Source organism: Leptosomus discolor, chromosome 6 (genome assembly GCF_034619465.1).
Source record: "Leptosomus discolor isolate bLepDis1 chromosome 6, bLepDis1.hap2, whole genome shotgun sequence".
In the NCBI taxonomy this organism is placed as follows: Eukaryota; Metazoa; Chordata; class Aves; order Leptosomiformes; family Leptosomidae; genus Leptosomus; species Leptosomus discolor.
In genome coordinates this window covers 63,807,044-63,833,899 of record NC_141396.1, presented here as the reverse complement: position 1 = coordinate 63,833,899, position 26,856 = coordinate 63,807,044, and the positions used below count along the sequence as shown (strand labels likewise).

The window sequence follows — 26,856 nt, the reverse complement described above, 5'->3', positions numbered from 1 at the left end:
CCAGAAGCCAAACTCCCCGGATGAGTCATGGTAGCAACACTGGCATTCAGCTGGCAGCTGGATGGAGGATTTCAGCTGGCCAAATACACGTCTGATGGCAGCATCTCAGATGCCACAGCGTATCTGACATCCACACGGACAGCAGACAAGCAGGAGGACGCCCATGTCTCTCCAGAGTGGCAGCTGGAGGCCAGGAGAAAATCCTAATGCAGCTAGGATGGCACTAGCATTGATTTAGGATGTCCTAAGAGACCTGGGTGGATTGACCAAGCATGTGTGTTACTCCAGAGGGAGCTGAGCTCCTCTGCAGGCTCTGCTGCCTGTATTGACCAGATCTACCTGGTCCATGGTGGGAGCTCAGGCACTGCTCACATCGAGGCACTGTGTGGCCCTTAATCTGTGAGCTGAATCCCACCAAGATGGAGGCATTTGAGCTTCTGTTTGTAGCAGCGCTACTGGAAAGGGCACCCCGAGCCGGTACATTCCTGCTCTCCTCGACTGCTCGCCCTGGCACGTCTCCCTCACCGGGCTTGAGCTTGGCGGGGGGGGGGGCCGGGGGGGGGGGGGGTGGGGGTGGGGGGGGTTGGGCATGAGGAGCCGCCCCTCCACCGCGCACAGGCCTTTTCCCGCAGCTGCCACTCTCCTGCCCACCCCGGGGCGGGCTGAGGAGCCGCTTCCCTCCCGGGCACAGCCGGATCCCCGAGGGACCGGGCTTGCTACGGGCCCCGCGGCCTGGTGGCGCCTCCGGGGCGGCTGAGGGCAACTGTCCTGGCGGCCGGGCTGAGGGGAAGGCCGCCAGCCCCGCCCCTCGGGCGGTGACGTCCCGCGCTCGGCGCATGCGCGGCCCTGCCCTTCCCCTGCTCTTGTCGCCGGCGGGGCCGCTGTTGCTATGGGAACCGCGTGGGGCCGCGGCCGGGCCGGGAGCAGGAGGCGCAGCCGGAGGGAGAGGCAGCGCGGCCCTGGCAGGCCGCAGGACGAGGCGGGCGTTGGGCGGGGGAGAGAGGGAACCCCCTGTGTCGTCCCCCCAGCAGCTCTGTGGCAGAGCCCTCTGTGTTCAGGCGGTACCCAGGTAGGCCGGAGGGCTAAAGGTTGCCCCCAGGCCAGCCCTTCTGCCCCCGGGGGCCCCGGGCTGTGCAGAGGCACCGGGCTCTGCTCCTTTGTCGGTCCTTAATGCACCTCGTCCACGCCCGAGGGGTCCGGGCGTGGAGGTAAAGCTGCACAAAGGGACATAACGTGCCTTTTGGCACTTGGTCGGGATGGTTGCTGCCTTGGTGTGAGAAAGGGCCATTACTCAGCGGAGGGTGTGCCTTGGAAAGTTTGTACTGATTGTTTTTCCTAGACCAAAGGTGCACTCGATTATTTTTTTGCTGACAGTAAATGCCAAACAGAAGGAGAGGGGGCTGGAATAAATTCGAAACCTGATGGCCTTTAGTCATGCTAAGTAAAGCTCTAGACATTGAAATAGGTAGCGATGTTATCGCTTTAATGTTGTCACTTAATGCTTAGAGAATTGGGGGAAAGATGTAAGCCACGCTCTTGCCAACTAGTGCCCCAAAATTAGGTTTAACAGAAATCTTTCTTCCCACATTAACCTAAAAACGGGGGGATCTCCACCTTCCTTGAAACGTGGGAAGGAAGGCTGGATGGTTGCAAGCAGTCTGCGTTCCCTTTCGTCAGTATAATGGGGTTGCCACGCTGGCATGGATTTGACCCCAACTTGCTCTTCTGTAAAAATGTTTATTTCAACAGAATCTGTTTAAAAACATTTTAAAACGTTGCTTTTTTGAATGATAGAGTGAAAAAGACCCGAAAACCTTTTTGAAGACGATTTGAAAGCCATTTATGGGAAGAGGCCCTTGAAGCAAGACAGTGGGACTGAAGAGCCCAGTGGCTGAGAGGAGGCGGTGTCAGGGAGATCACACAGAGGTCAGTGAAGAAAAACGGCGAAGCAGCTGCTGGAAGAGGACGTTTTTCAAAGCGATGTTGATCTCTGTCTCTTTTATTCTCTTCTTGTTATGCTTTTAGTAAACAATTGAGTCAGACAGAAAAGTGGATGAACATTTTAAAAGGCAGTTTAAGGCTTATCAAGAACAGCAGCAAAGGCGGCTGCAAAATGTAATGGAGAGGAAGAAGGAAAAGCAGGACAGTCAGAAGGAAAAGCAGGACAGTCAGAAGGGTGACAATGGCAACGCAGAGGAGACTTTCGGAATCTCGAGTGATCTAAACCGGTTTGAAACAGGACAGCCTGTAAATGAAGATAACAGCAAAAGGTAAAGGCATAGCAGCACCGTTCCTTCAGGAACTCACAGAATTCTATTTTCATATGCTCTTACACAACCTGTGTCATGTCTTCACATGTTGGGCTTTCATTATCCTGAGGAGACTCTCGCTGTCCCTAACATGTTTATCCTCAGAGCGTTGTGGTGTGCACTGTATTATCAGTGTTTCACAAACAGAGAGCAGAAGGACAGCGGGATTAAGCGTGACAGGCTAGGGGCAGCTGGCTGCCCTCTGACAAAATCCAGTCACTCAGGATCACTGACATCCTCGGAACTGTTGGTTCATTCCTGCCTATCCTTGAAAACAAACTAGTGCCCTACATGAGAAATTTCCAGAGGCAGGTAAGGGCAAAGCAACCAATGGGTGCAAGCCAAAGGTAGCTGACTTGTCTGGCTGTGGATATGTCTACAGCCACGGGTCTATACTGTAACAACTGAGCTTTATCCAAGTCTCTGTGATCATCCAAGTAACTTACTCCTGTTGTAGTTTGGAGCAATCTCTCTGTAGGCCAAAGGAGTGGGACACTATTCCAGATTAAATCACCAAAATGTAGGCATTCAGAGTCACACTGTAGATAATAAGAACCTAGAGGTCAAATCATCTGCCTGGCTTAGGTGTCTAATGGTGTCTGAGATGCTGTAGGGTATCGGGAACTTCCAGGACACAGGAGGTCTGCACCCTTCAGCAGCTGGGGGATGGGTGGGCAGCCCAAATGGCACCTGTAACCGAACTGAGTCCCCTCATCAGCTCACTCCGTGGCAGTTTGAGAGCCGTTTGCATCACCCCACAGTGGCAGCTGGTCTGTAGGCGACGCTGGTTGTATTGACTAGACCTCCTTGGCCTTTTGTGTGCATTTTGGCTTGCTGCTCACAGAGAGACACCCCTGTGTATGGAGTGGGACCTTGCCTGGAAAGTCAGAGGGGAGAAAAGAGGAAGCTCAGAGGCAGACAGAACGGGAGCTGCTGGCTTGAGCCAGCAGGATCTCTACCCCAAACCTATTTGTGTCAGTATGACTTCGCTTAGCACATCCCCCCTCTCTGGGGGATGGAGACAGGTTCATTTCTATCCTGAAGTGCTGCTGTCTGGAGGGATCTGGCTGACAGCTTGAAGCTGGAGGATGGTAGTAATTCTTGGGGTTGGCTCATGTCCGCACAGGGGTGGCGAGCGCTCTCTGAGATGCTCTCGATTCTCTGCCTGGGCTCCAGAGGTTTTCCCAAGAGCCCTGCGTGGTGGCTGCTGGCCTCACGTAGGGAGCTCAGCTAATCCTGGGGCATCTCAAATAGATGCCTGCGTGCCCACAATTGAGTTGAGCCCCTGAGGCCTTAGCTTCTTGGTTTTACCTTTGCAGTACCAGCATGTAAGGACAGCAAAGAGATTGGAGTTATTAATTCTCTGGATGTCTCAGAGAGATGAAACTCATGAATGTTACTCAATGTACCGAAGAACAGGAGAAGCAAGAGGCTATTTCCTCCTGTTCAGAGCGCTTTTTGATAGCCTTGGTTTCTAAATGAATTCCAAAAATACAAACTGATGCCAGTCCATCCTGGTGGGGTTCCAAGAAAATCAGATAGGGGCAGAGGAAATTGGTCTTTTGTGAGTTGCTATGAAGCATTCCTTTTTCAAGAACCTCAGCAGCAGCTTTTGTAGCTGATGCGCTGTTGGCTTCTGTTAGCTTTGGTAAGTACAGAAAGGAAAGCCTGGATGCCGTGGATGCTGGATGGTGAACCCTTCTGATTTCCTCTGAGGAACCAGATACATAAGACTGAGTGAGACAAGACTATTCAGTAACCTCAAGAGCACTGAAAAGGTACCTGTTCTGTGATGTTTTGCCCCAGACAACACAAGGAAGTGCAGAATTTTTTAAGAAGAAATAAGTTATAGGGATAGATCAGATCATCTGGTGTTCTGATCTGAGGTTTAGGATATTCTGCTTAATTCAGTAAACTCACTCCTGATAAACTCAGCTCATCCAGCATACAGTCATTTAATTATTTTACTCCTGGAATCTGAAGCACATTACAGTGACATTTGCCATGATGGCTTATTTTTTTCCCAGGTTGCTTGAGCTTGAGAACGAGCAGCTCCAGAATCAGCTTCGAGAGGTCCAAGATGAGAACTGCAGACTATACAAACTGCTGACAGAGAAAGACTTTGAAATAAAGCAACTCCAGAAAAAAATCCCGGAGGACAGATTAGCTTTGTCAGGTAAGCACGGTAACTTTGTATTCTCGCTGTGTTAGTACCAGTGTTTGCTTGATGGTGGTGACAATAGAGGTAGGATGACAGAGTCATTGTGAGCTCCGGGCAGTGAAATATTCATGTGACATCTCTTCACCTGCTTTCTGTTAAAAAGGAGTATTTTGGTCATATTTTGGTTGCCTCCCTTTCCACTCCTGTAATAAGCTTTTGCCAGGAAGAATCAAAATTCAGCTCTCAACCGAGAGCTCTGTTGAGCCTGCAGTAATTTGCAATAGCACTGAAACCACTTGCCTCCGAACTTTGAAAATACTTGGACACCGGTGTATAGATTTAGTCAACGCTCAGAGTTGCTCCCTCAACTTGCAAGGGTCTGACACTGGTTTGCATTTGCAGAGTTTGCTGAACATCCCTGTCTCTCCCGTGTAAGGAGTCTCATTGCTTTATTTGCAGAGGGAGGTTCCTCACGGTGGTTTGACAGGTCAGCACTCACGCATGGAATGGCACGTACACTTGCTCTCCCCTTCAGTGCCATGAGCTGCAAAATCTGAATACTGCTATTCCCCATCTCAGGGAGCTGTGGAAAGGACCAAATGACTTCTGGTAGTCAGGCAGGTCAGACCTAAGGTGTTATTGATAATGATGTGTCCCTGAAAAGAAGTAGAACGCTCTTCTGGGGGGCGCAGTGCCCTCTGTTCCTTACAGATCTTCTGCAAGCTTGCTATTATCGGCACAAAACCCGATGATTCGTAGAAATCGTGGCTTGGAAAACTCTCTGTTAATGTCCAAGAACAGTGTTGCAGCTTTCTGTGCTACGTGGTGTTAAATTCCTTGTGGAGGCTCCTTTCGTTTGTCTGAGCAGGGTGCTGGGGGAATGCAAAGTCCAGCTTCTAAAGTGGCTTGGGTGTCCTCGGGAAGCTGAACTGTGCAGGTTGCACCTCCTCCACTGGGTGCCACTGTTGTTCAGGGCAGCGGTGGTGACCGGGCTAATAGAGAAGGGGGAAACCAGCAATAAGCAGGAATAAGTAACACTTAAATTACGCCTTAATTCGTAGAATCTCTCTCTAGCTGTATGTAGGAGACACGATGAGCTATGACTGGGTCAGGTCTGGAGCCAGGGGTGCTGTTGCAGCTTCTCTGGCTGACTCGTATGCCAGCTTGCAGCAGTTTGCCTCGTGCCTCTGTCTTCCCTGTCTACATCGTGGCAAGAGATTCGCCCACATTGTTTGGGAATTAAAAGCTTTGGTTAAATGTGTACAGTGTGTTCGAAGACCATCACGTGGAAGCAACAGCCTGGCTTTTGGTGAGTTTAGTACTTACTGTGATCCTTAGCAGGCATTATTTGTCATGAAAACTAGGGAGAAAGTAGCTTTTAGATGAGAAGAGAAACACAAATCACATAAAGGAGTGAGAACAGTGGAAATGCTTTTAAAAATAATAAATTTATGCTCTCCACAGGGTTTTAAATAGTGATATAGAGTCATATTCTGTTCTCAGCTATATTCTGCATTGCCCCTTTAATGTCTGTAGGGGTTTTGTGGGACTCAGAATTCACTTCAGAGTAATCTGTCATCCTTGCATCTCACCCTGGTTCTTCAATATAATCTTCATGGATGTCAGTAGAAAAGTCATTACTTCAGAGCGCTGAAGGAGGATGGAAGAGTTAAGAAGAATGACGAGAGCCCAGTTCCATCTTCATTTATCCCACCAAGGATTTGTTGTTGCAGGGTCGTGCTCGTTGCTGAGCTAGAGGTTTCCATGGACATGGTGTACAATCATATTAGTTTTGCACTTGTGCAAGAACTTTTCTTGACCTTTGTGATGTTCACAAGAACACGAGTGACACACGAGCCAGTCCTGGGGATTGCTTTCTCCGTGACACTAACCAAACCCTCTCTGCTGAGGAGGTGAATGAAGTACCAGTTTAAAAGAGCAATTAAACGTGTCATACAGTAAAGGCTCCATGTATAATCTCAAGGGACATATAAATAGGCACAATGACATTTCCTGGACCTTATCCAGGGCCCAACTGTCACAGTGTGCCTGACCTTTTAGGACAGATGTCTAGAAAAGTTCGCACCTCTGTTTCAGCAGCTCCTCCAGTAGTAAACAACCAGTGCGAAACAGAGCGTTGTCTTTTTCTGTAATATGCCTCAAAAACCTGTTCGTAACTGTCCTTCACAGCGGCGAGCAGAAAAACACCTCTACCCTTTCTCTGTGGTAATGTTGCTACCACCGCTGTTGTGGCCTTTTGATGTGTGGCTGTTGCTGAAGTGTGAAACGTGGCTTTGCTAGCCACAGTGTGATGCTGGCTGAAAGGAGCAGGCGATCCAGCTGGAGCCGCTGACGCCTCTTTTCCCTCACTTGTTCACTTAAGTGCCTGGCACAGCTCTGAGAGAAATGGATTAGACAATAAAAGAACATTGTGCACTGGACAGAGAAGAAAAGCGTCATCTGTGCTGAATCTTGCCTCTAAGACATGTCCTTTGCTTTTATGTATACTTTTCAGGGGCGGCTGGTTTAGCTGGAGATGTCGCAGCTACTAAAATAGTTGAATTGGCCAAAAAGAATCGTGAGATAACTGCCGAGGCTGAGAGTGAAAAAGCCAAAGTGAAGCAACTGAATAACAAAGTCAAAGAGCTGGAGAGAGAAGTGAGGCATTTTTTCTTGTTCTCTTTTGCATGCTAAACCAGAGAAATCCAGCCTTTGGGATAGAGGAGCTGTAGAAACTGGATTTGATTCATGTTCCCATTTTGAATTTGCTCTTAAATCTGTGTTTGCTTTGAATTCTGGTAATGTCTGTCCATGATAGGAGGGATGTGTGCCCTCAGCTGTTTTCACCTTTGCAGAAAGGAGCAGCTGGGAAAGGGTGTTCACTTGGATTTGAAGCACAAGGGCTTTTCTAACAGTATGGCAATGATATTTTTCTGGTGGTTTTTTTTTGAGAGAAGGTACAAATTTCATATTATTATGTCTTACATTCCCACTTTGTTAATACCAGTCATGAATTGGTACTCTATTCTTCGAAACTTTATTAATCCACATAATGAAAGCTGTTTTCTGGCGTAAGTACTTCCAGAACAGAGACAGCATGTCAATGGATCAATAACATTTGTCATGCTGACAGATGCATTTTGACTGCATCTTTCATAATCACTTCTGATCAGGAATTGTGCCTCTATCTGAATTGTGCTCTAGTTACCTGAAAGATCAAGAAATGGTAGATTAAATTTTTGAGGACTCCTGCAAAAATCCAGAGCGTTTTGGTCAGAGGAGTCTTGTCAAACAGTTGGCAGGCTGGCTAAGAAACATCCCGTGTAGCTGGGGATCTACAAAATCACACAAGTAGGGGAGCAAGCCGTGAATAATTTCAAGTAAAATCCACTTGGTTATAATCCCCTACTGTAGCATTGTAATGGCCGTTATTCAAACACAAACCTAAAATATCGTCAGATCTTGACCCAAAAGAAGGGACCACAGACATTTCCGGAAAGGAAATCAAACTCAACGCAAACAGAAATTTTCAAGAAGCAATAATTGCTGGTCAGAGCAGTGATGGACACTTTAGATATGAGCTAATCTGTTCTTAGACACCAGCGCCATCAGAATCAAACCCAAACACAGCAACCTGTCTCGTCTGAGGTAAAGATGAACCGCAACGTGAACCCGCTGAAACCTGGTCAATGGGCTGTATTTTCTCCTAACCTCATTTGGGGTGGCTCTTCTCTAAACTAATGGTCACTGGCTGAGTTTGTGGGTTCTACTTGTTCAGTAGAACTATATGAAGATGTAAAAGATGGGTAAAAAGAAAGCGATGTGGACAGTGGGAGGTATCCATGAAAAATGTTGAGGGATGAGAGAGAAGATCACTGTCTAGACACACTCGTCTTTTTCCATTGGTTGTAGGAAGAGCCAAGACAGCTAAAGTGCAATTCAGTTGCCCACACGTGAGCGTAGAAGTCCAGTCTGTGATGTCACTTGACCTCTCAGACATCCCTGCAGGGCTGTTAGACGTGACAGGACAGGCAGTGCTGGCGAGCAGCCGAAGGCCTCCGGGGTACCCTCGGATGCCTCCGAGGGGACTAGACAGCTGTGGGTGGGCAACAAGACCGAGTGTGCAGTCAGTCCCTCCACTCGATGGAGTGTAGGTGTCTGCTGTAGAGTGAGCTGAAGATTAGACTTCCCTGGTCGTATTGACGAGACTCCATTCTTTATAGAGACACCCACGCCGAGAGCAAGGAACGTGTTAATTTGTGAGTCGAATCTCATCCCCTCTGCCTACTTCTTGATGCCTTAAGCTCTGCAAAATGAATTGTGGTGATGGTACCTTCCAAATGCCTCACAAGATGCACTTTCCCCAGTGGAAAACACTGTCCTTTTACATAATTGTTAGCTCTTTGCTCGTATGAGGACCGAACAATATGTAAATCGTAAGTGTTTTAACATGACTACATTCCCACAAACAAAATGGAAGGTGTGGCCGTTGAGCAATCGCTTGGCAAAGGGTGGTAGATGTAAACAAAGGCTGCAAATGGATGTTTGCAGAAAGCTTCCTTAGGATTTGACCTAGCAGCTGCCACCACTAGCTGAAATGTCTCGTTCTCAGTCCATTGACTGAAAGACTTGATGAGCTGGATAGAAAGGGTGGCCCAACCATTGACTGACTTGCAAAGAAGGGGTGAAGTTGCAGCTGGCTCCGAGTTACACGCCGGGTTTCCCCTGGTATCACTTGAATGAAGAAGCTGCTCCTTACAGCTTTCTTTAATTGGGGCAAATAGTCAAGATTTCCCGCCCACCTCAAAGAATGAAGTCTCAGCCCTTTAAAGCAACACTTCCTGGCCTTTCCAGCTCCAAATTCCCTGCCCTCCCCTCCAGTAAGAAGTCTTTGCAACCTCAACATTGGGCATGATTCAGACCAGGAGGGACTATATGACTGCCTGCCTTTGCTGTGGCAACCAACAGGAGAGATACCCTTCACGGCTTGAGAAATGCTACTTTAGAGCCACCAGCTAAAGAAAATAGCTTTAACATCGTTACTGAATCTCAGCTATAGGGCTTTAGGTAGTCGTTTCTCCTTTTACATTCCTCTGGTGAGTAGAACTATGTGCTTTTTATGAAATATCCTGTGATTTTCTTTCAAAATGGGTAAACTGGCATCCAGAATCTAGAGACAGCATCCTGATCTGTACGGTACTGGATTTGCATTTAGGTATATAAACACTTACTTTATGAACCTATGGTGATAAAATCCCCCAGAAGTCTCCACACTTGATAACAGATCCCATCTCAGCGGATCCAGAGACGTTTTCACTGAAGTTATACCACAGTAAAATAACATGTGCTTCTTTGGGAAGCGTTTCAGGAAAAAAAGTATATGCTTTCCTACTGATTGTGTTTAAAAAATCAAGGGGAAAATGAAGTACTTTTTTTTTTTTCTAGAGTAAGTAAACATCCAGGATCATCAAAACCGCTGTTGTACTTTTTTACTAATTACTATTCCATGGAGATGTGCTCTTCACTGTGTTCATTCTATAATAACAATGTTGTGGGTTTTTTTTTTTCCAGCTACAGACAGCCATAGAAAAAATACATTCTCTTGGTGGTGGTGATGCAGGAATCAAGCAATCAATTCTGCAGATGATAGAAGGAAACTTGGTACGAATTGTAATTGAAAAGGGAAAATTTAGTTCTCTCCCATTGCACAGTCCTTTCCTCATGACAAGGATGTACCCGTGTCACTAGTTTTATAACCAATTTGCTCTGTTTGTACCTTCTCTGTGACCCCAAAAACGAGGGAAGGCATTTGCATGGGTCTGGGGAAAAAAGATTCTGCGATCCTGATGGGTCTGTGGATCTTAATCACTTCAGTTTTTCCCTGAGGATTCCGTTCTCCCCAAGTACATTCTTCTCTTCAAAGGCTGAAAGTCCAGAGGTGAAAGCATTGCAAGAAAAATTAACCACAGCCAACTTCAAAGTGACGGAGTATCGTAACCAACTCCAGTCTGCAAAGCAGGAGCTGAAGATGACCCAAAAGGTACTGTTGCAGGACAGAGTCTGTGGCTGGGATCCCGTGCGAGAGGTATATTCTTGGGAAATCAGGAAGCTGCTTTTCTGTTGAGCTTTGATTAACCTCCATGAAGTATTTCAGTGAAGTGTAAGGAGGTAAGAAAATCCAGGGGTGTAGTGGTTGCGTTGGGAAGGCGTGCACGTGGACACACAGCCTTCATGCTCTGCCACCATAGCTGGATGCCTGCGTCCAGTATTTCTTTTGCCACGATGGGCTCAGATTCTTGAAGGTTTATAAGTCCCAGTTCAGCCAAATAGGTTTGTGACTGACTTGCAGCATACGTTCAGGCCCATTCCTCCTTTCCGAAACGTTTGATTGTGTATTGACTTTCAGCGTAGGCTTCGGTCCCGTGGAAGTCAACGGGATTAAAGGCCACACTTGAACTACAGCACATGTTTAAACAACAGTTTGTTGGAGTGACATCCGGCGTAACCTTTTCCTCTTTGATTTGTGATGGATTTTAACGTGTTACTATGTGCTCTGTTTCCTTGGGTTTCATTACTTTGCAGAAGAGACCTGCAATGCGGATCAGAGTAGAGGATATGGTCCTAAAAATAGAACTCTGCTGACCTTTTTATAAATAATTTAAATGCTCTTCATACTAACTTTAGCTCTCGTTAATGTGGCTGTGTCAGAACTGTGCAAGAGAGATTGGCTCAATTCCTGGTGGCAAGGGTGTGTATTAAGAAAATACCTCTACTCTGTTCCTGTTTCGTTCTGGTTAAGTGTTCATGATATCAAAAATAATATGGAAACCTGTTAGTAACGCTTAGTCAACCTCGGTGACGAACTTGAAATCCTCGTTTTTACAACACTAGCACAGTTTGACGCCCAGCTGGATGGTACGATTTGACCCTCCCCGTCGGCAGGCAGCAAACCACCGATTCACGTTTTTCAAAACTCAAAGGATATTACTCAAACGTCGAAATACCGAATGACCCACCTCACAAAGTGAAATAATTCACGTTAGCCCAACCCCTCCTAAGCATCAACACCCTGTACCGTGGCAACGATCTGAAAGAGCTTCCATCACGTGGGGTACAGGGGGTCAGATACAGGCGATAAAGAATGGCCCCTGCTTATAGATACAGTGTTTTGTGTTTGCCGCTGGGAAGAGTAGCTTTCCCTCCCCTCTCCCCAACCCGTGTATTTGAGCCTAGCCTTATTGTTGGTGTTCATCCCTTTTTCGTAGCTTTTAGCAAATGAAGTTGGTGACGATGTGAATATTCAAAGTCTCTTGACCAATTCTGGCAGCTGGCGTGGACGAGCCCAGCAAATTCTTGTTCTCCAAAGCAAGGTGAGTTAAGACCCTGCGTGGTGCTGGGTCTGGGATGCTCTTTCTACGTCGAGGTGTTCCCTCAGTTTGAGTTAAAGATACTCTTAGTTCTTCTTTACCTAATTCCTAACATTTGTACCTGCTTATAAGGCATATCCCAGTACTTTGCAGTGCTTACTGCAAATAGATGGCCAGGTTTTTCTCTGTTGAAGGAAGCAACTGTTAGAATAAAACACTTTATGGTAACTTTTATATAGTTTTTTGGTATGTTTATATGTGTGTGTGCACATATGTGTGGGGAGGTGGGGTGTTAAATTTTAAATATGTGTTGATGTGTCTTTCGGAGTTCCTGCAAACTATTTTAATTAGTCTATTGCAAACATGCAAGTTTCAGTGTTTAAGCTGGGAATCTTTCACATCTTTGTTGAAGGAGAGAGTTCAGGGACCTTGGAGAGCTGTGGCAGCCTAGTTAAAACCCCAGGATGGTTTGAAGGTGCCTCTCTCCACTGAGTGTTGAAGGAGCCCTGCCAGTGTCTGTGCTCTGACTTGGACACCTTTGTTCAGTGCCTAAAGTCAGATGGGAAGAATTGAGGCCAGATAAGTTTTTCAAGTTGTTCCCCCAGGAACTTGAGTAAAATCTTTAACTCTTGAATCTCCTGAAGGGCACAGTCTAGCCGAAATGTCGGCTGGAGACAGGGAGGCAGTTCTGTCTCCATCTTAAATCAAACTTCTCTCAGGCAATTTGATACGTATTTTTCCATTTTTCCGCTGTTTAATTATATGCCAACAAACTTTTGATTTTTGCACTGATTGACTGAATTTTCCCTTGAGCCGATTACATCTTCCTTCCATGAGACCCCCTGGCTGGGATTCATCTGAAGACTGCATGTACTGTACTCTACGGTACTGCAGAAGTTTCTCTCTGAGCCAGCCTCCTCAGGCCCCTTGTGTAGTCAGTGGGGATCTTGTCAATACAGTCACTGAGTCAAAAGGTGCATCCCCTCTTGGGAGGCACCTCCAGAACAGGGCAGAGGAACTGTGCTGTAGCAGTGCCCGTTTCCCTCTACTGACTCTCGAAGAAGTCTGTGGTGAAGAGCTGGGATGCAGGGGCTGAGTTCACTTGGCTGCACCTAAGTGTCTAATGCCAGCCCAGATGCCATAGGGTGTCCCTCTGACCTCTGGTCATCTCTCCAGAGACTTGTAAATCCTGCATCATATGGGTCTCCAGTATCCCAAGACATCTAGGCCAGTGCTAGGTACCTGTGTTGAGGCTGATGAACTGTGCCTTGGATTGTGGACATCCTGGATGGTGATTCTGCTACAGACCAAGGTGCTTAAGTGTATAGGGGTGAGTGGGTGTCTGCCCTTTTAGAGGCGATCTAAGGTATTATTCTGTTGCCCACACGTGTTTAGTGGCATTCAGGATGCTTTGGAGTGTCTGCCTGGCCTCCCCACGTGGCTCCAGTAAGGCACAGATCTCCCACATGTCCTGACTCTCCTGTAGGTCTGGTGTCACCTCTCCTCCCTGCACAGATGCTGTAGACATCTGCATTTTTGTTAGCAGCTAACAAATTTAAATTTGAAAGAGCAGACACTGCTTTATGTTAGTTAACCACAATAAGGTCAAGAAGTAATATGATGCTACACTCTGAGCTCCTTTTGGTGATGTCCTCTTTGATGCTGGACCACTGTACCCCTGGTAAAGCCTCTGGATGAGTCGTCATTATTGTCCCCTAGGTTCGAGAGCTGGAGAATCAGTTGGGTCAAAACAAGACCAGAACATCACTGAGTGAGATTGATGAGGAATTGCTGGCACTGACTGATCCGAGAAAGTTGTCAGCCCAAAAGAAGAACTTGCTGAAGATTCGCAGCTTGGAAAAAGAAAAGAAAGAAACCTTGGAGGTAAAAAACCTTGAGCTGTGTGGGTATATAGTGTGTAATAACTTCCCTGACCTTCAGGGTGTATGTTACACCCTACCAGGAGACAATGTCAGGAACCCATTCGATCTGCTGGAGGAAGTCCTGCCGTAGTTCACAGACTGAGCAAAGGGCTTCCACGTGTGTTTTCGGTACCGCACTCTTACGTGGCCAGGCCTGCCTCTGCAGTACAAGGTTTGGTCTTCCCCTCTGCTTCATGATTGGTGTGTCAGATACGTCTGCCTGGCCTGAAATGTGGCCATCTGACAACTGTGCCTGATGGGTGATGTTGGAAAGAGGGAGGGAGGCCCTGGGTTGCAATGCAGCTGGTACTGGCTTTGTACTGAAGGTGGACGCAGAGAAAATCCCTGCTACAGCTGCATCCGAAGGCTGTAGCATCCCTCTCACCCTTTGGCCGTTCTTCATGTGGTGTTAAGTACAAACGTCCCCCTCACACCGCACGTATCTGGGTGGCTGTGGCCTTCTACATTTGAAGAGGATAACGTTGAGAGCGACGCCAGACGCCCTCTAAGAGGCATTCCGAAAATGGGTCCCACCGTTTGTCTGTCACATGGAATTGCCACAAAAATAAACGGGCAACCGTTGTTGAGGGGTTGAGGGAGGCTATAGCTAGTGGCACACGTGGTAAACCCCGAGGTGGAAAGGATGTGTAGCCCTGTGTCCACAAGAAACCTGGGTAGCTGGGGTCAGCTGCACCTACCCAGGTTAGCAAAGCGCATCTCCCTGTGCTTCTTCACTGTAGTCGCTTCTGTAGAGGCTGCCTGGCACCATCCCGGAGCTTGATTAGCTCCTGCTTTTCTCACCACAGTTTAACTGGGCAACAAAATGAGCAATGGGCTGATGCCCACCTTTCCCTCTTGGCCATGAGAATGAAAGAGAAGATTTGTGGCTACAGGCACGCAGCACAGGGAAGGCTTTCCTCAATAGCTGTAGCCTGCATGGTTCCACTTGTGCCTTTGTGTTTCAGGCTTCGTTCACAGTAACTTCCCTCGCACTTCTCCGTTACTACTTCACTTCTAGCGTGCTCCCTGGCCGGCTTCATCTGGGTGAAGGCATGGCACAAGGGGCAGCATATGCCAAGGGCAGCTTCTGGGAGACAGTGTGGCATCCCCCCCCTGTATCTGGCTGGAAGAGAGCTTCCCCGTGGAGAATGATGAGGCAAATGAAAAAGCAGGAGCCTACAGAATGAGATTTTAACACAAAATTATTATTTGCTTCCTGGCATTTACTGAAGCAACCTAGTCCACTCGTATTCCTGAGCAGACAGACCTTTTTTTGATGCTGGCAAGCAGGCAGCGAGTAGTAGCACTTGTAATTTCTACTTGCTTCGGGATGATGGGGTATGCCAGTTCTATTTTTTTTTTAGGTTCTCCCAGGTGCTGGGTGATTCCTTTAGCTCACCAGAGCACCTGGGGCTGGGTGATAGGCTGTCGCTGTCATTTCCCTTGGTGTGTTTGCATCACTGCAGAAACTCAGCGGGGAACGCGATGCTCTCCAAAAAAGTCACGAGGAAGTGAAAAGAAAACTTGAGGCATCGAAAGCCAGGAACAAAGTGCTGTGCAGCGAGGTGAAGACGCTGAAGGAACAGATCGTCACCTTGCTGGAGAAAGGAAAACACGACGATGAGCTCATAGACGCCTTACTGGTACAGTCTTGGCTATTCCTGTTGGTCCCAGCCCCTGCAGATCGGTGATGAAACATGGTGTTGTTTAATGACACGGTGACACAGACAACCTTCAGGTGTACAGGGGCCTGATGAATCAAACTGTGACAAGCGGAGGTTGCCTAGTCAGCCAAAGCCCTTTTGCATCGGGTTGTGTAAAGGCTGCGAGACGGCACCAGGCGTGACACAGTTGCAGCAAAGTGGCTCTAAGCTGCAAGTATCGGAGGAAACGGTTTGCAGCAGCATTGAAGTAGGATTGTCTAGTAGGAAGGGCTTCATTCCTGACTCAGGAAGCTGGACTTTGTCCTGCTTTCAGCTCATTGGGAGATACTTTTTTTCCTTAGAATGCCTGCCGTCTTGCCCTCTCATTTGGTGCGGGACGCAGCCTAAAACGCACGAGCTGAACCCCGTGCACTAAACCACGCGCCCACCCATTCGCAGTAGCTGAGGGGATTTGGCCTCTTCAAAACCAAGAGTTTTAGCAGAGACTCGAGGTGCAGTTATGCTGAAATAAATGGCTGCTCTCATGGTCTTGCGGCATCCTTTCGTCCTGCCATGATTCTAAATAGTCTTCCCCAATTACAATAATAAAAAACCATGAGTGGAAAACATGCCACTTTCTAGTAGGGTTAGTTCTGTGTTTCCTGATCCAGCCCCTCCCAAGTTTCAAATCACATTTCCTTGCTTCTGTACCTCGGTTTTAGCGAAGACATGCTTATGACTAAGCTGGCATTTGCCTTTCTGCCCACCAGGCAGCCGTGGGGAATACGGGTACGGACCAGCAGATTAGGCAGATTGCAGGGGAGCCAAATAACTGTGGTCACTTTTGCACAGCCTGAGCATTCTCACTAAAATCGTTACAGAAAGATGTGAGTTTCCTTGGGAAGGAAGGGTTAACTTGTTTTATCCCTTACATCAAAGAAGCACCTTGCTTGCAGTTGGTTGGCTTGACGGAACAAACTGTCCAACAAGTGTTAGATTTGTCAGTGTGAGAAAAACTCCAAAGCCCGTTGATAAAGCAGCCTAGCCTCATAGCTGTTGTCTCATACATCCCTCATCTTTTACTGCCACTACTGCACAATCTGACTGTGTTCTAATTTCACAAAAAGCACATTGAAAGCTTTACTTGTATCCAATTTATGAAAAAGTCACCTTCTTTGTCAAAGGCCAGCCTTTCGTGCTCTCTTTTCTGCCACACCGAGTAGCAAACCCGCCAGAAAGCTGAATCTCTCAATTGCTCAGGTCTTTTCTACTTGCACCATCCAGTCACTAAAGTCTTGATATGACCCACAGTGGGGATGGACGGTCCTTACCCAGCCACGTGTGTCTGGGCATTGCCCGTAGATGTGCTGTGCAGTCTTCTCAAGGCACAGACGCCACGAGCAAGACAAGGTGATCTCGTGCTTAAAACGTAACGGACCAGATTCTTGGAGCAGCACTAGTGACATCAGCGTGCTTACGCTGAGGAAGGGGCTTGGCAGGGCAGTGGCTTGTCCCAGCATTCCTAAACGGGTGTTTGTCTTGGGGGGTGTAACACCCAAAGAGTCTTAATGATCGTTGTGTACAAAAGTCAGTATCTCACTCTTTGTTTCTGTGTTATCAGAACCAGCAGAAGCAAATGCAGGAGCACCTGAACCAGCAGGATGAGAAGAACAAGGAGTCCCAGCAGATGCTAGGGCAGCACTTGAACAGCGAGGTTCAGAAGCAAAACTGCCTTCTAGAGCAGCTCAGACAGATGGTGGCTGAACGAGAGGCAAAGGTTAAAGAGCTGGAAGAGGAGATTGGGCAACTCGCACTCCAGGTAGAGAGCCAGAAGAAACGAGCTGGAGGAGCGCACGTTGTAATCCTTTGAGATCTATTCCCATTGATCTAACACCCTCAGAGGGCCGCGGTGAGATTTTCAGTCTGTCAGGTCCCTCGGTAATGGGAGCTAGAGCGTTGAACCCAAGGTAAAACTTGGGTTAGGGACACAAACCAGCCATGCTGGCACCAGTAGCGGTGGTGCTGTGCTGCGGGTTCTCTAGCAACACTGTGTGCCCCCTTAGGATTTCATATGACATTGCAACTTTTTACTGACTTTTGTTGTTTCCATCCTGCAATGGATAGAAACGAAAGAAAAGTTTCTGAGGAAGTCCTGTAAATCAAACCTTCTGGCATGCTCGTAGCAATGATCTTAAGCTGCTGATTAGGCACGGACGCAGCTATTTTCCTTTGAACTGCGTAACTGGTTTTATAACCTGCTCCAACATCAACAGAAGGAATCTGCCCATCAAGGGGACCGTTCAGGAGCTGCTGACCCACCACCTTCTGAACCCTTGGAAGATCCAGGTTTTACTCTGTTTAAGCCTCTGGCATCAGGCAGCAATCAGGTTGGAAGGATTGGATCTGCTCGGTAAGAAGCCCCCAATGTCAATGTTTAAAATGATTGGGAGTTATTCAGAAGCGTGGTTTTCCCAGGCAGTTGGCTCCAACCACAAGTGCTGTGTGCCAACAGCTGTGGCAGCCTGTTTACAGTATATGGGAATCTCTAATCACGTTATCTCGTCGACTTTCGTCCTGGAACAGAGAAAGATACACAGACTTGCAGACATTACTGCATTTGGCATGATGGCAGCGCAGCTAATTCCCTTTCTGCAGCTCAGAGGATGTCTATGTGGTTAGCTTAAGTACCTGTGATTCTTCCCTCTTATGAGAAACGGGGCTTCTAATGAATTTGGCTTTTAAATCATCAGATGTATCCCTGAGTCTAAGTAGAGCTTTACTACAAAATTTAAGAAAAGCTCTTCTCGCTCTTTTTGAGTTAGAGTTAGAGCATCCTGACTTTGTGCCTGCATCTCCACTGCTATACCCCTCTGACTGGCTTTATTCTCCCACCTCTAACTCTGCAGAAGTTGTGCTCTCACGGAGCAAATCTGCATTTTAGCCACTTTTTTACTTCGTAGGGCTGCTGACGGTAAGCAGGAAGGCAAGTGGGAAAACGAGGTTGGGTAATGGCTTTGTAGAAACCGCTAAGTGCGATGCATAACTGACTGCTTGTGTACGTGGCCGACACCGCTCGGTCACGAAACCAGCTGACCTGGCAGGTGGGCAACGAGGGAGTCTGAGAACTGCAAGAGCCGTTAATGACTTGGTCAGCAGGGCTCACTCCTTCCATTAACTTTAATATGCTGATGAACTCTCTGTTTCATTTTACTTTAGTGAATCATCTTTTCCTATCAGGAAAGATGACATGAAAAATGCTATAAATAGGAGCTAAAGCCCCTCGGAGATGTCGAAATAAAAGTCTGCATTGTTAGACTGGGCCGCTCCTGTCGTTATCAGCCTTCACTTGATTTTGGGGGTTAACCGCTCCTAGCCTGGAAGGCAGCTCTGCCTCTTCCACAATACGAAGGCTTTATCCTCTGTTAGCTGCAGCCTAAAGGCAAGGAAACGTGGAGGACTTGCCTTGAGGCAGCGGAGCTCAAGTTTGGAAAACTTGAATTTTACCTCCCGAGCACACCTGTCATTATGCATAAAACTCATCCAGAGTGGAGGTGATACTCTCGTGTTACCAGTTCACTCCTCCTCTTGCAGCAGTAAGCCTGACAGCTCTTCCTGAGCGTCTCCACAAAGCAGAAGGGTTCAGAAAACTGTATAAAGGTACTTTTAAAGGGCATTTGGAAAGAAAAGCTGCGCACGTGGCTGCAGAGCAGGGGTTCTGTTGGTTGTGAAAGCACGTAAAACATGCACAGTAACCTGTGCTTGTCCCTCATCCTAGTGGGGGAAGGTGCAAGATGAGGGTGCTCCCTGCCAGGGTCTGAGGCAGCAGAGCAGCAGTGGCCGCCTGTGTGGCCGCGTGCTCAGCTGGAGCCAAGCGGGATCGAGAGAAATTCCTGCTCACAAGCTGCTGTGGGGCTACTCTGTGCCGTGGAGCTCCTCCAGGCCGGTCTGGAGGGCCAGCAAAGTATCCCCAGAAGCGCAGAGCTCGAACGCTGCGCGGTAGTTTTTGCCTAAAACGGAGACACGAGGTGTTTTTGCAGCAGTGTTTTGGAGTCGGGGAGCAAGCTGAGCTATTGTGTATGCAGAGCCGGAGTGATACCCACTTAGGAAGCTCTGGGAGATTTTTCCCTACAAGGCAGCAATAAACACAGACACTGGAAAAGGTCCGGAGTTCTTGGGCGACTGCCCTCTGGAGAGCTCAGGGCTTCACAAAGCTTTCTTCCTCCCAGCACAGTGTCCAAGATGGGCCATACGCTTGTCGAGTCCGCCGCCACGCAGCCTTTCCTTCCCGGTACTAACCTCACGCCTGGAAGGTACGTGCATCAACTTCCTCGAAAACACGGGAGGTTTCCCGCCACGCTCCGCGAGCTGCTGGCAAACCTTGTCCGTGTCTGCCTTGGTGCTGTGAACAGCTTCTTTCACCGTCCTTTCCTACCTGCTGCCAAAGGCTCTAATGTCTTCTTGCTGTCTTAATTTTTTAATCGATTTCTAGTTTTATTTCCCCATAAATCCCATTTTTCCCTTTTTACCCCCAGTCACCACGTTTTCTCCTGCTTTTTGCTCTAAAGGACATATTCCTGAATACTCCTGCAGGGAGAGATGGGAGAAGTGATGAAGTACATAATAATGGGATGCGTGGGAAAACTGCCCCTTCCTTTCGTCAGGTATCAGGCACAAGAACAGCCGTTGTACTGATGCTGCCTGAAGCCTTTCAGTGGGAGAAAATCAACAGCGTGCCGCTTAAAGGCTTAGCTTTTGGAGAGCCCACGTACAGGCTTGTTTTACTTGGGCAGTAGCAAAGGGAGGAGAGTCAGCGATCGTGGCTTGCTCAGGGGTGGAAGTTTGGTTTCAGGGGTGATGGGAAGGGGAAGCCTCCTTGCGAGGGAAAACCCCTTTCTAGTGAAACTCACAGTGGCTTTATTTCCAAATCTTTCTCTTTCCTTTATTGCAGCGTAGAGATTGGTGCTGGGGGGAGGTAGGGAGCCTGGCTCTGCATTCTAGCTTAGTCTTCAGACGAGTGTATTTTGATAGGGTTTTCAAATCCCCTCTTTGTTTCATTTCTTTGGTTGCTGAAATGGGAAACAAACTCTCTACGCTTCTGCTGCTTTTAGGCTCGCTGGCGCTGACAGCCCGGATTTGGAGGTGCTGCAGACGCAGGTCACAGAGCACAAGGCGCTCTGCCAGGCTGCTGAAGTGGAACGGAACAGGCTCCTGGAGCTGGTCACTGTGCTGCAGAAAAGGTAGAGGCTGATTCCGCCAGGATCCTTTGTGGGATGCTGCGATGACGGAGCGCTTGAGACGTGGGAGAGGCTGTACGGTGCACCCCCACGCTGCCAGCGTGAGCTTTTCCCTCAAGAGGGGCTTTTAAATTTTTTCTGCTCAATTGCCCCGCCTAGTTGATGATTCATTTTTATTATTATTATTCTTTTAGAACAAAGGACAGAGAAAACAGTGTCGTCTTCAAGCTTGCTGCACCTAGATAAAACTAAAATTCGTGTGTTTATGTGTGTGGTCTGATTTAGGCAGCAATATTATTCATCAGTAGTAAATACTGTAATTATAGTTACAATCTGACTTCTGTTCCAGATTCACACTCTTTTAAGTTTCGCTGTATCCTCTTTTAAATGAATTCCTTCTGGTTTAACTGAAGCAGAGCAGTGATTTTTTTTTTTTTCTTTTCTATTACTCAGTTCAATTTAAGATGGTGTTAAAAGCCAGTTTTAGGAGGGCAGGAAGCAAAGTCTTTTCTGTCTACATACCTTCTAGCTACTGCTTTTTTTCGCAGTTAGAGTACGTATATTATTAGATTCCCAAATCTGCGTTACAGCCTGTGGGAAGGTATGTGTTTGTCTGTGCACTTTTGAATACAACAGGCCCTATTTGCTTGCGTGATTTTACGCTAGTTACCATTCCTCGCTTGTCTGGCTTTTGTGCCGTACAATTCATCGCAGTCAGGAAAACACGTTTTTTGGTAACTGTGGTAAAGGTATCATCCCCTGTGCTTTTAAGGGCTAAATCCTGGAAATACAAACGGGGAGACTTTTATTCCTGTTTGTAAGTCCGGTGAGTGTAATAGAGCTCTGCAATTAGAGGAGGATGGAGGTGTGAGTGATGGCTGAAATGGGGCCATCACAAACGTGGGGTCATGGAGAACGTGGAGTCAATGAAATGCAGAGTCGCTTGTAAAACGTACCGCAGACTGATGATTCAGCACCTCCACAGTTACGGCACATTTATCAAGAGCTCCTGCAGGTAAAGTAAATTCCGTGAGACCGCGTGCAATAACTCTTGGAGGACCTCAGGATAATAGAGCACCCGGTCACATTTCAACGTGAATATGTGTAAAAAAAAAAAAAAAATGGTGCATTCCTCCTCTTCCCCTGTCAGAGCGTGGGGCAGCGAAGCTCAAGCAGTGCACGTAGTGCTTAAGTCAAGAGAGGAGCACTGGGAAGGGTTACACGAGTGGTGGTTTTGAACAGCAGCTGCCAGGATTTAGGACGGGGCTGCACAGTCACTGCGGAGCAGAACGTAAAGGGTTCGGAGGATTGGGCCCTGCTGGGGGAAGGGGAAGAGCCAGAGGAACGTTTTAGTTTGTTATTCATATTGGCAGAAGATTTAATAAAAACCAGCTAGCCTTGTCGTTTTTCCTCCGCTGGTTGTGGATGCTGGGGGAAGACCTGGTCAAGTGAAAGTTTAGTGACTTCAGAACCACCGAGGGAAACACAATTTCTCATAGCACGTCACCAGTCTGGTAATTTGCTGCCACAGGAGGTCAGAGTCTTGCCTGTAGCTAGATTTTTAAGATAGCAATATAATTTTATCACAGTCGTAATATTTTTTTTTCAGCTATGCCAACTAGGAGGGAAATAAGACTGGTCCAGCCTTTTGATTCAGGGATTAGTCAGCTATCACCCGTGGGGTCAAGAAGGAAATTCCTTTATTCTGCACTATACCACACAGCGAGTCAATTCAGGTTTCTCTCTAGCTTTAAACTCCTTTAAATCATTTGGTACCAGGAGATGCACCACTGACTGCAGCTGTGGGCGCATGTCAAATTTTTTCTAGTTGCTTTTCTAAGATGTTTTTTTGGGGTGAATTGAGGCACTTTGCCCCTCTGCTCTGTGCTGCAGCGTGAACCATCCGTTTCTTTTCCACTCACTCCCTTCCACAGTAGTGTCTAAGGGCCACGTTTATTAAAAGCAACGTCAAGTTTCTTTTCTTTCTTGCAGATAACTGACGCAAAACAGCTAAATACGAGACAGCGGTTTTATAAACTATTTTCCTTCCAAATTTTCCCTGCGTGTTTAAAAAAACCCCACAGTTTATGATTCCTGTAATAAAAGATCTCTCCTCAGCAATCTGCAGCTTGCCTGCTCGTCTGAGTGGTCAGTTCACCCGAGTAGCCAGTGTTAAGGGACCTGGGCAACTTCCATTCACTGTACTCACTAGTTAAGTCTGGTGGGCAAATCTGGAGGATGACATCTGGAACAATTGTGCTGGGATTTCTGCCTGTGGATGCACGGAAAATTCTCCTTTTCCCTCTGTTGGGAGCTGTGCAGCCTGAAGGATTGAGTATCAAGACTGACTGATGCTTGCTAGTCGTGAAATAAATAAGCTGAACCACCTTTTTTTGCCCATCAGGGTGGAGGAAGGCAGCGACAAAGCCTTAGAAGCTGAGAAGAGGCTTCAGGAAGAGCGGCGGCGATGTGTCGTGTTGGAACAGCAGCTTGAAAAACTGCAAAAGGACCCAGGGAGGAACAGGAGCGCACAGAAACCCCCCCTGAGGAGCAAAGCAGGTGAGGTGGAGCCCTTATCTGCACCTATGTCCCCCGTCCCACCGTGGTTAATGGACAGCAACAACATTTGGACTCTTTTATCTGTCAAACCTCCACAAGGGCTTGAACTTACACACCGCGATTTGGACCGACTCAAGCCAGTGGGCCAAGCCAGGAGGTGAAATCCTGGCCGCACTTAGTTGAAGAGGATTTTGTCACAGATTTAAGTGGGAGCAGGACTTTTGCAACGTGTTTTCTTCCACGGGATCACAGTCTAACATCCACCCGGCGTTCAGGACCTCCAGGGAAGCGCTGCCATGCACCCATCCAGCGTGTCGAGAGCATTAGGTGTACAGGAACAGGATTCAGAGGAGTTTTTCTGCGAGCACTGATTTTTTAGAGCTGTCTTACCTGTATTAACCAAGAGCCTGACAGCAGAGGAGGTAGTGCAGAAAAACTTAGATCCTAAGAGAAACCTGGTGCTGAGAAACCAAGTGCTGCAGCCTTTGGCCTTTAGGATAGAGGACATTCACCTTGATAAGAGAGCTTGGGCCTCACCTTGTGGGATGCCCTTTGTGATTCCCGGGAGGGTTTGGAGGTGAGAGGCTTTGGAGCCCTGATACGGTTCTGCAGGTGCCCAGAGGAAGAAATCCAGGTGTGTGCAGGGACAGGCAGTAGCCAGACGAGAGTGGTGGGAACGCAGCTCCCAGTGGTTCACTTTTTACTCACCCCATGCCTTCAGCAGTGTGGTGGGAGCATGTTGGTGCTGTCTTCTAGAGGAGAATTTCACTGAATTTTTGAGAGCTCAGACTTTTATACCACCTGGCAGCGCAAAGCGTTGATGTATTGGTCTGTTCTCATACATGCACTCCGCTTAGATTTCCCTCGCAGCCTCCGAGAGGTAACAGCGCTGAACCCTCCAGAGCCTGAGCTGTTTTGGTCACGTTGTTGTGCTGCAGCAACCGTTTGATAACTCACCTCTGGGAGACTGGCATTTCGTAGCTGGAGGCAGCAGGCTGTTCTTACCAGCGGACAGGTTCCTTCCTACTCAATATTTAGTTCATTAGTCTTGTCTGCTGAAGGGCTAAAAGCAAAGGTTGAAAAGGATTGGCAGTAAGAGTAAGGAGAAGAAATCCTCTCTAAGTTTGTAAGATGAGTAGGTAAAAATCTATTTCACCACCCTTCTTTGAAGAGAGCTCAGCCCTTTGTGAGGTGCCAAAAGTCTCTGGAGTTTGCTCAAGAAATGAGTCTCCAAGTCTGGAATGCACCTCTTCAGCAGAGCATGTAGGTTATCTAAATGCCTTCGTGCCAGATAGTTGAGGAAATAAGAAGGAATGAAAAGATCGAATATGAAATAGAGACTAGAGAACCCGCTAATTAACATAATATTTTCTTTTCTTTCTGAAAGTGCAAAATTGGAGAGAGCTGATCTAATTGCTCATCTAATGCTTCTAGTCTCTTCAATTCAAGGGAAGCAGATAATGAAGCTGAGTAGCTAGAAACAACCCAGTTGTGTTTTCAAATTATTCATGCTTTTCAGGGTTTTTTTTCTGTCTTATCCAAATTTCTAATTAGCAAAGAATAATCCCAGAAGAGAATAGGTAAGTAACGGCAGGTTTTCCTCAGTCCTGTAAAACACCACCTCGAGATCAAAAGCGATCAACAGAGCCTTTTCTTCTCGCGTGTTTCTGTCCAAGTCCAATACTTTCTGACCCGGTTCTTTTAGGTGTTCCACACGAGGAGGATTTAGCGTTTTAATAGCGAATTTATTCCTTGGAAGGTATTTGATGTGGGATCTTAGTTTGGAAAAGTGATACAGCAGTGTAGTGCAATCACAAGAGTACGATACAGCAGTTGTGATATGCACTTGAATCACAAGGTAAATACGACTCCCATGACCAGCCTGGATGCTCACCATCGTGACACGGGGTGTCCCCAGTTGCCGGAAAGGAATACATGGGTTGAAGCCAGGTCAAACCAGTTTTCTTCCAAGTTCATGTTGCTGGTGGGTTGATTTTTATGCTCTCTGTTGGGCTGAACCACGTGCACGCTTCCCTCACGTTGGTCTGGCTGGCTCAAGGCTCTGTTGGTCGTTTTAGGGAAGCCCATTCGCATTTACTCGACTGATCAGCCCTTTGTCTGCAGCAAAGACCACCCTCCGGCCCCCTTGCTGTTGGTTGGGGGAGTTCAGCATCCTCTACAATGGCTGTGGTCACTCTCTACCTTCTTTTCTGAGCTTCCTGAGCCCATCGTCCTTGCCTGTCTCCTCTGAGCCTTCTTCCCTTGCAGGCGTTCACTGGCCGACCCCAGGGTTTTTGCTCCTCCCATCCCAGCAGTAAATTCGAATCGTATTTTCCCTATAACCCTGAAAAAAGGTCCCGTGTCCCTTTGAAATGAGGGGAGCATTCCTGAATCAGAACCTTAGGTTGAAGTACACGTTGAAGTGCTTTCCTGCACTTACCCTGGGCAGTGTTTGTGCTGGGGGTCAAAACAGAAGCGTGTGCCACACGCAAACGTTATCACGGGCATTCGGGAGGCAACACAACGACAAGATAAACATTAAAATAATCCTTTTCAACTGTTTCTCTCATCCATTTTTTTTCGCCACTTAAATATTTTGGATTTTTTTCTGCTCTAAACAGGTAGGCACACACATTCCTGCGTTTAGCCCTGCAGTGCAAACTCATCGTGTTTGCGTTTTGCTGAAAGGAGATTAAAATAAAAGCCTGTCCTATACATTTGCGGTATCTTCATGGATATACATAGAACTTAACAGATTCCTTAGCACTGATTCACCGTTTCCTGATATTTACTCAGTGCGCTACCCGTGAAAATGTCTTCCTAAAACTCCATGTCGTGATTAAATCGACAGGCCCGTCTGCGAGTCACTCCAGGCTCCCCTTGACTGTGGGTGGCAGGAAGGAGCCCTCTGCAGCCCAGCCCTCCAAGTTGCCTCTGGAATCGCAGGTAGAGGAGCTGAGCACAAGGTACGGTTTCCCTCTTTCCGTGCTGGGTTACCTACAATAGCTACAATTCATGGCTGTCCTTCCAGCAGTGGCACTACCTGCACCCGCTCCTCAGAAGAGAAAACCTAGCAAACTCTGTAGAAACGGCAGATCCTCTGGTTTGAGTTTGTCTAGGTCATCCTTACACAAATTTCCTCGTAATTATACCGATATCCAGAAGAGTTAAGCTAATGCAAGTATTAAGCAACACAAAACACGTGCAAGGACGACGCCTTTTTTTTTTTCCCTTTTCTTTCCTTGTGCGTCGATTGCAAGCTTGTTAGTGAAAATAAAATGACAATCTTTAACAAAACAGATCTGAAAAGTATCTTGGTCATCTAATACCCTGTCTCAAAGAGAGAAGGACCAAGCGTTAAGTCTGCTCTTTCTCATGCCTGTCATAAAACGAGCAGAGAGCATGTGTTTCTCTGTTTTCTCCCCCAGAGCTGAAGCACTGTTCTAATTTGCTTTGAAGCTCCGCAGCTCACATGAAAGTTTCCCTTTTGTTTCCTCGTAGGCTTGTGATCCAGCTGGCTGAGAACGAAGCTCTGAAGGATGCTTTGGAGGCTGCTGGGAGAAAGAAAGAGGAAGACTTTAAACTGTTTCAAGACACAATGGACCAAGTGAAGGACATCTTTCTACAGGCCATTCGGCAGCAGAAACAGCAGAAGAGTTAA

The 26,856-nt window shown here is 47.4% G+C and overlaps 1 protein-coding gene across 1 annotated transcript; it reads left to right on the top strand.

Moving 5' to 3' along the window:
* The first annotated feature begins 27 nt into the window (after window positions 1-27).
* LOC147415381 (coiled-coil domain-containing protein 13-like) lies at window positions 28-26,856 on the top strand. The gene is made up of 17 exons (XM_086467339.1): window positions 28-189; window positions 633-815; window positions 2,038-2,270; window positions 4,337-4,485; window positions 6,986-7,128; window positions 10,042-10,131; window positions 10,394-10,510; window positions 11,736-11,840; window positions 13,557-13,721; window positions 15,226-15,402; window positions 17,024-17,221; window positions 17,676-17,812; window positions 19,629-19,712; window positions 20,511-20,639; window positions 23,041-23,195; window positions 26,047-26,161; window positions 26,697-26,856. Exons 1-17 carry the CDS (start codon window positions 28-30, stop codon window positions 26,854-26,856), a joined length of 2,502 nt encoding a protein of 833 aa, XP_086323465.1.

What these genes read in the sequence shown, in the direction of transcription:
- LOC147415381 (XM_086467339.1), top strand. Translation starts at nt 28, where the DNA reads ATGGTAGCAACACTGGCATTCAGCTGGCAGCTGGATGGAGGATTTCAG. An exon ending in ACTAACCTCACGCCTGGAAG is followed by an intron (nt 19,713 to 20,510) that starts GTACGTGCATCA and finishes TGCTGCTTTTAG; the next exon opens with GCTCGCTGGCGCTGACAGCC. An exon ending in CCCCCTGAGGAGCAAAGCAG is followed by an intron (nt 23,196 to 26,046) that starts GTGAGGTGGAGC and finishes TTAAATCGACAG; the next exon opens with GCCCGTCTGCGAGTCACTCC.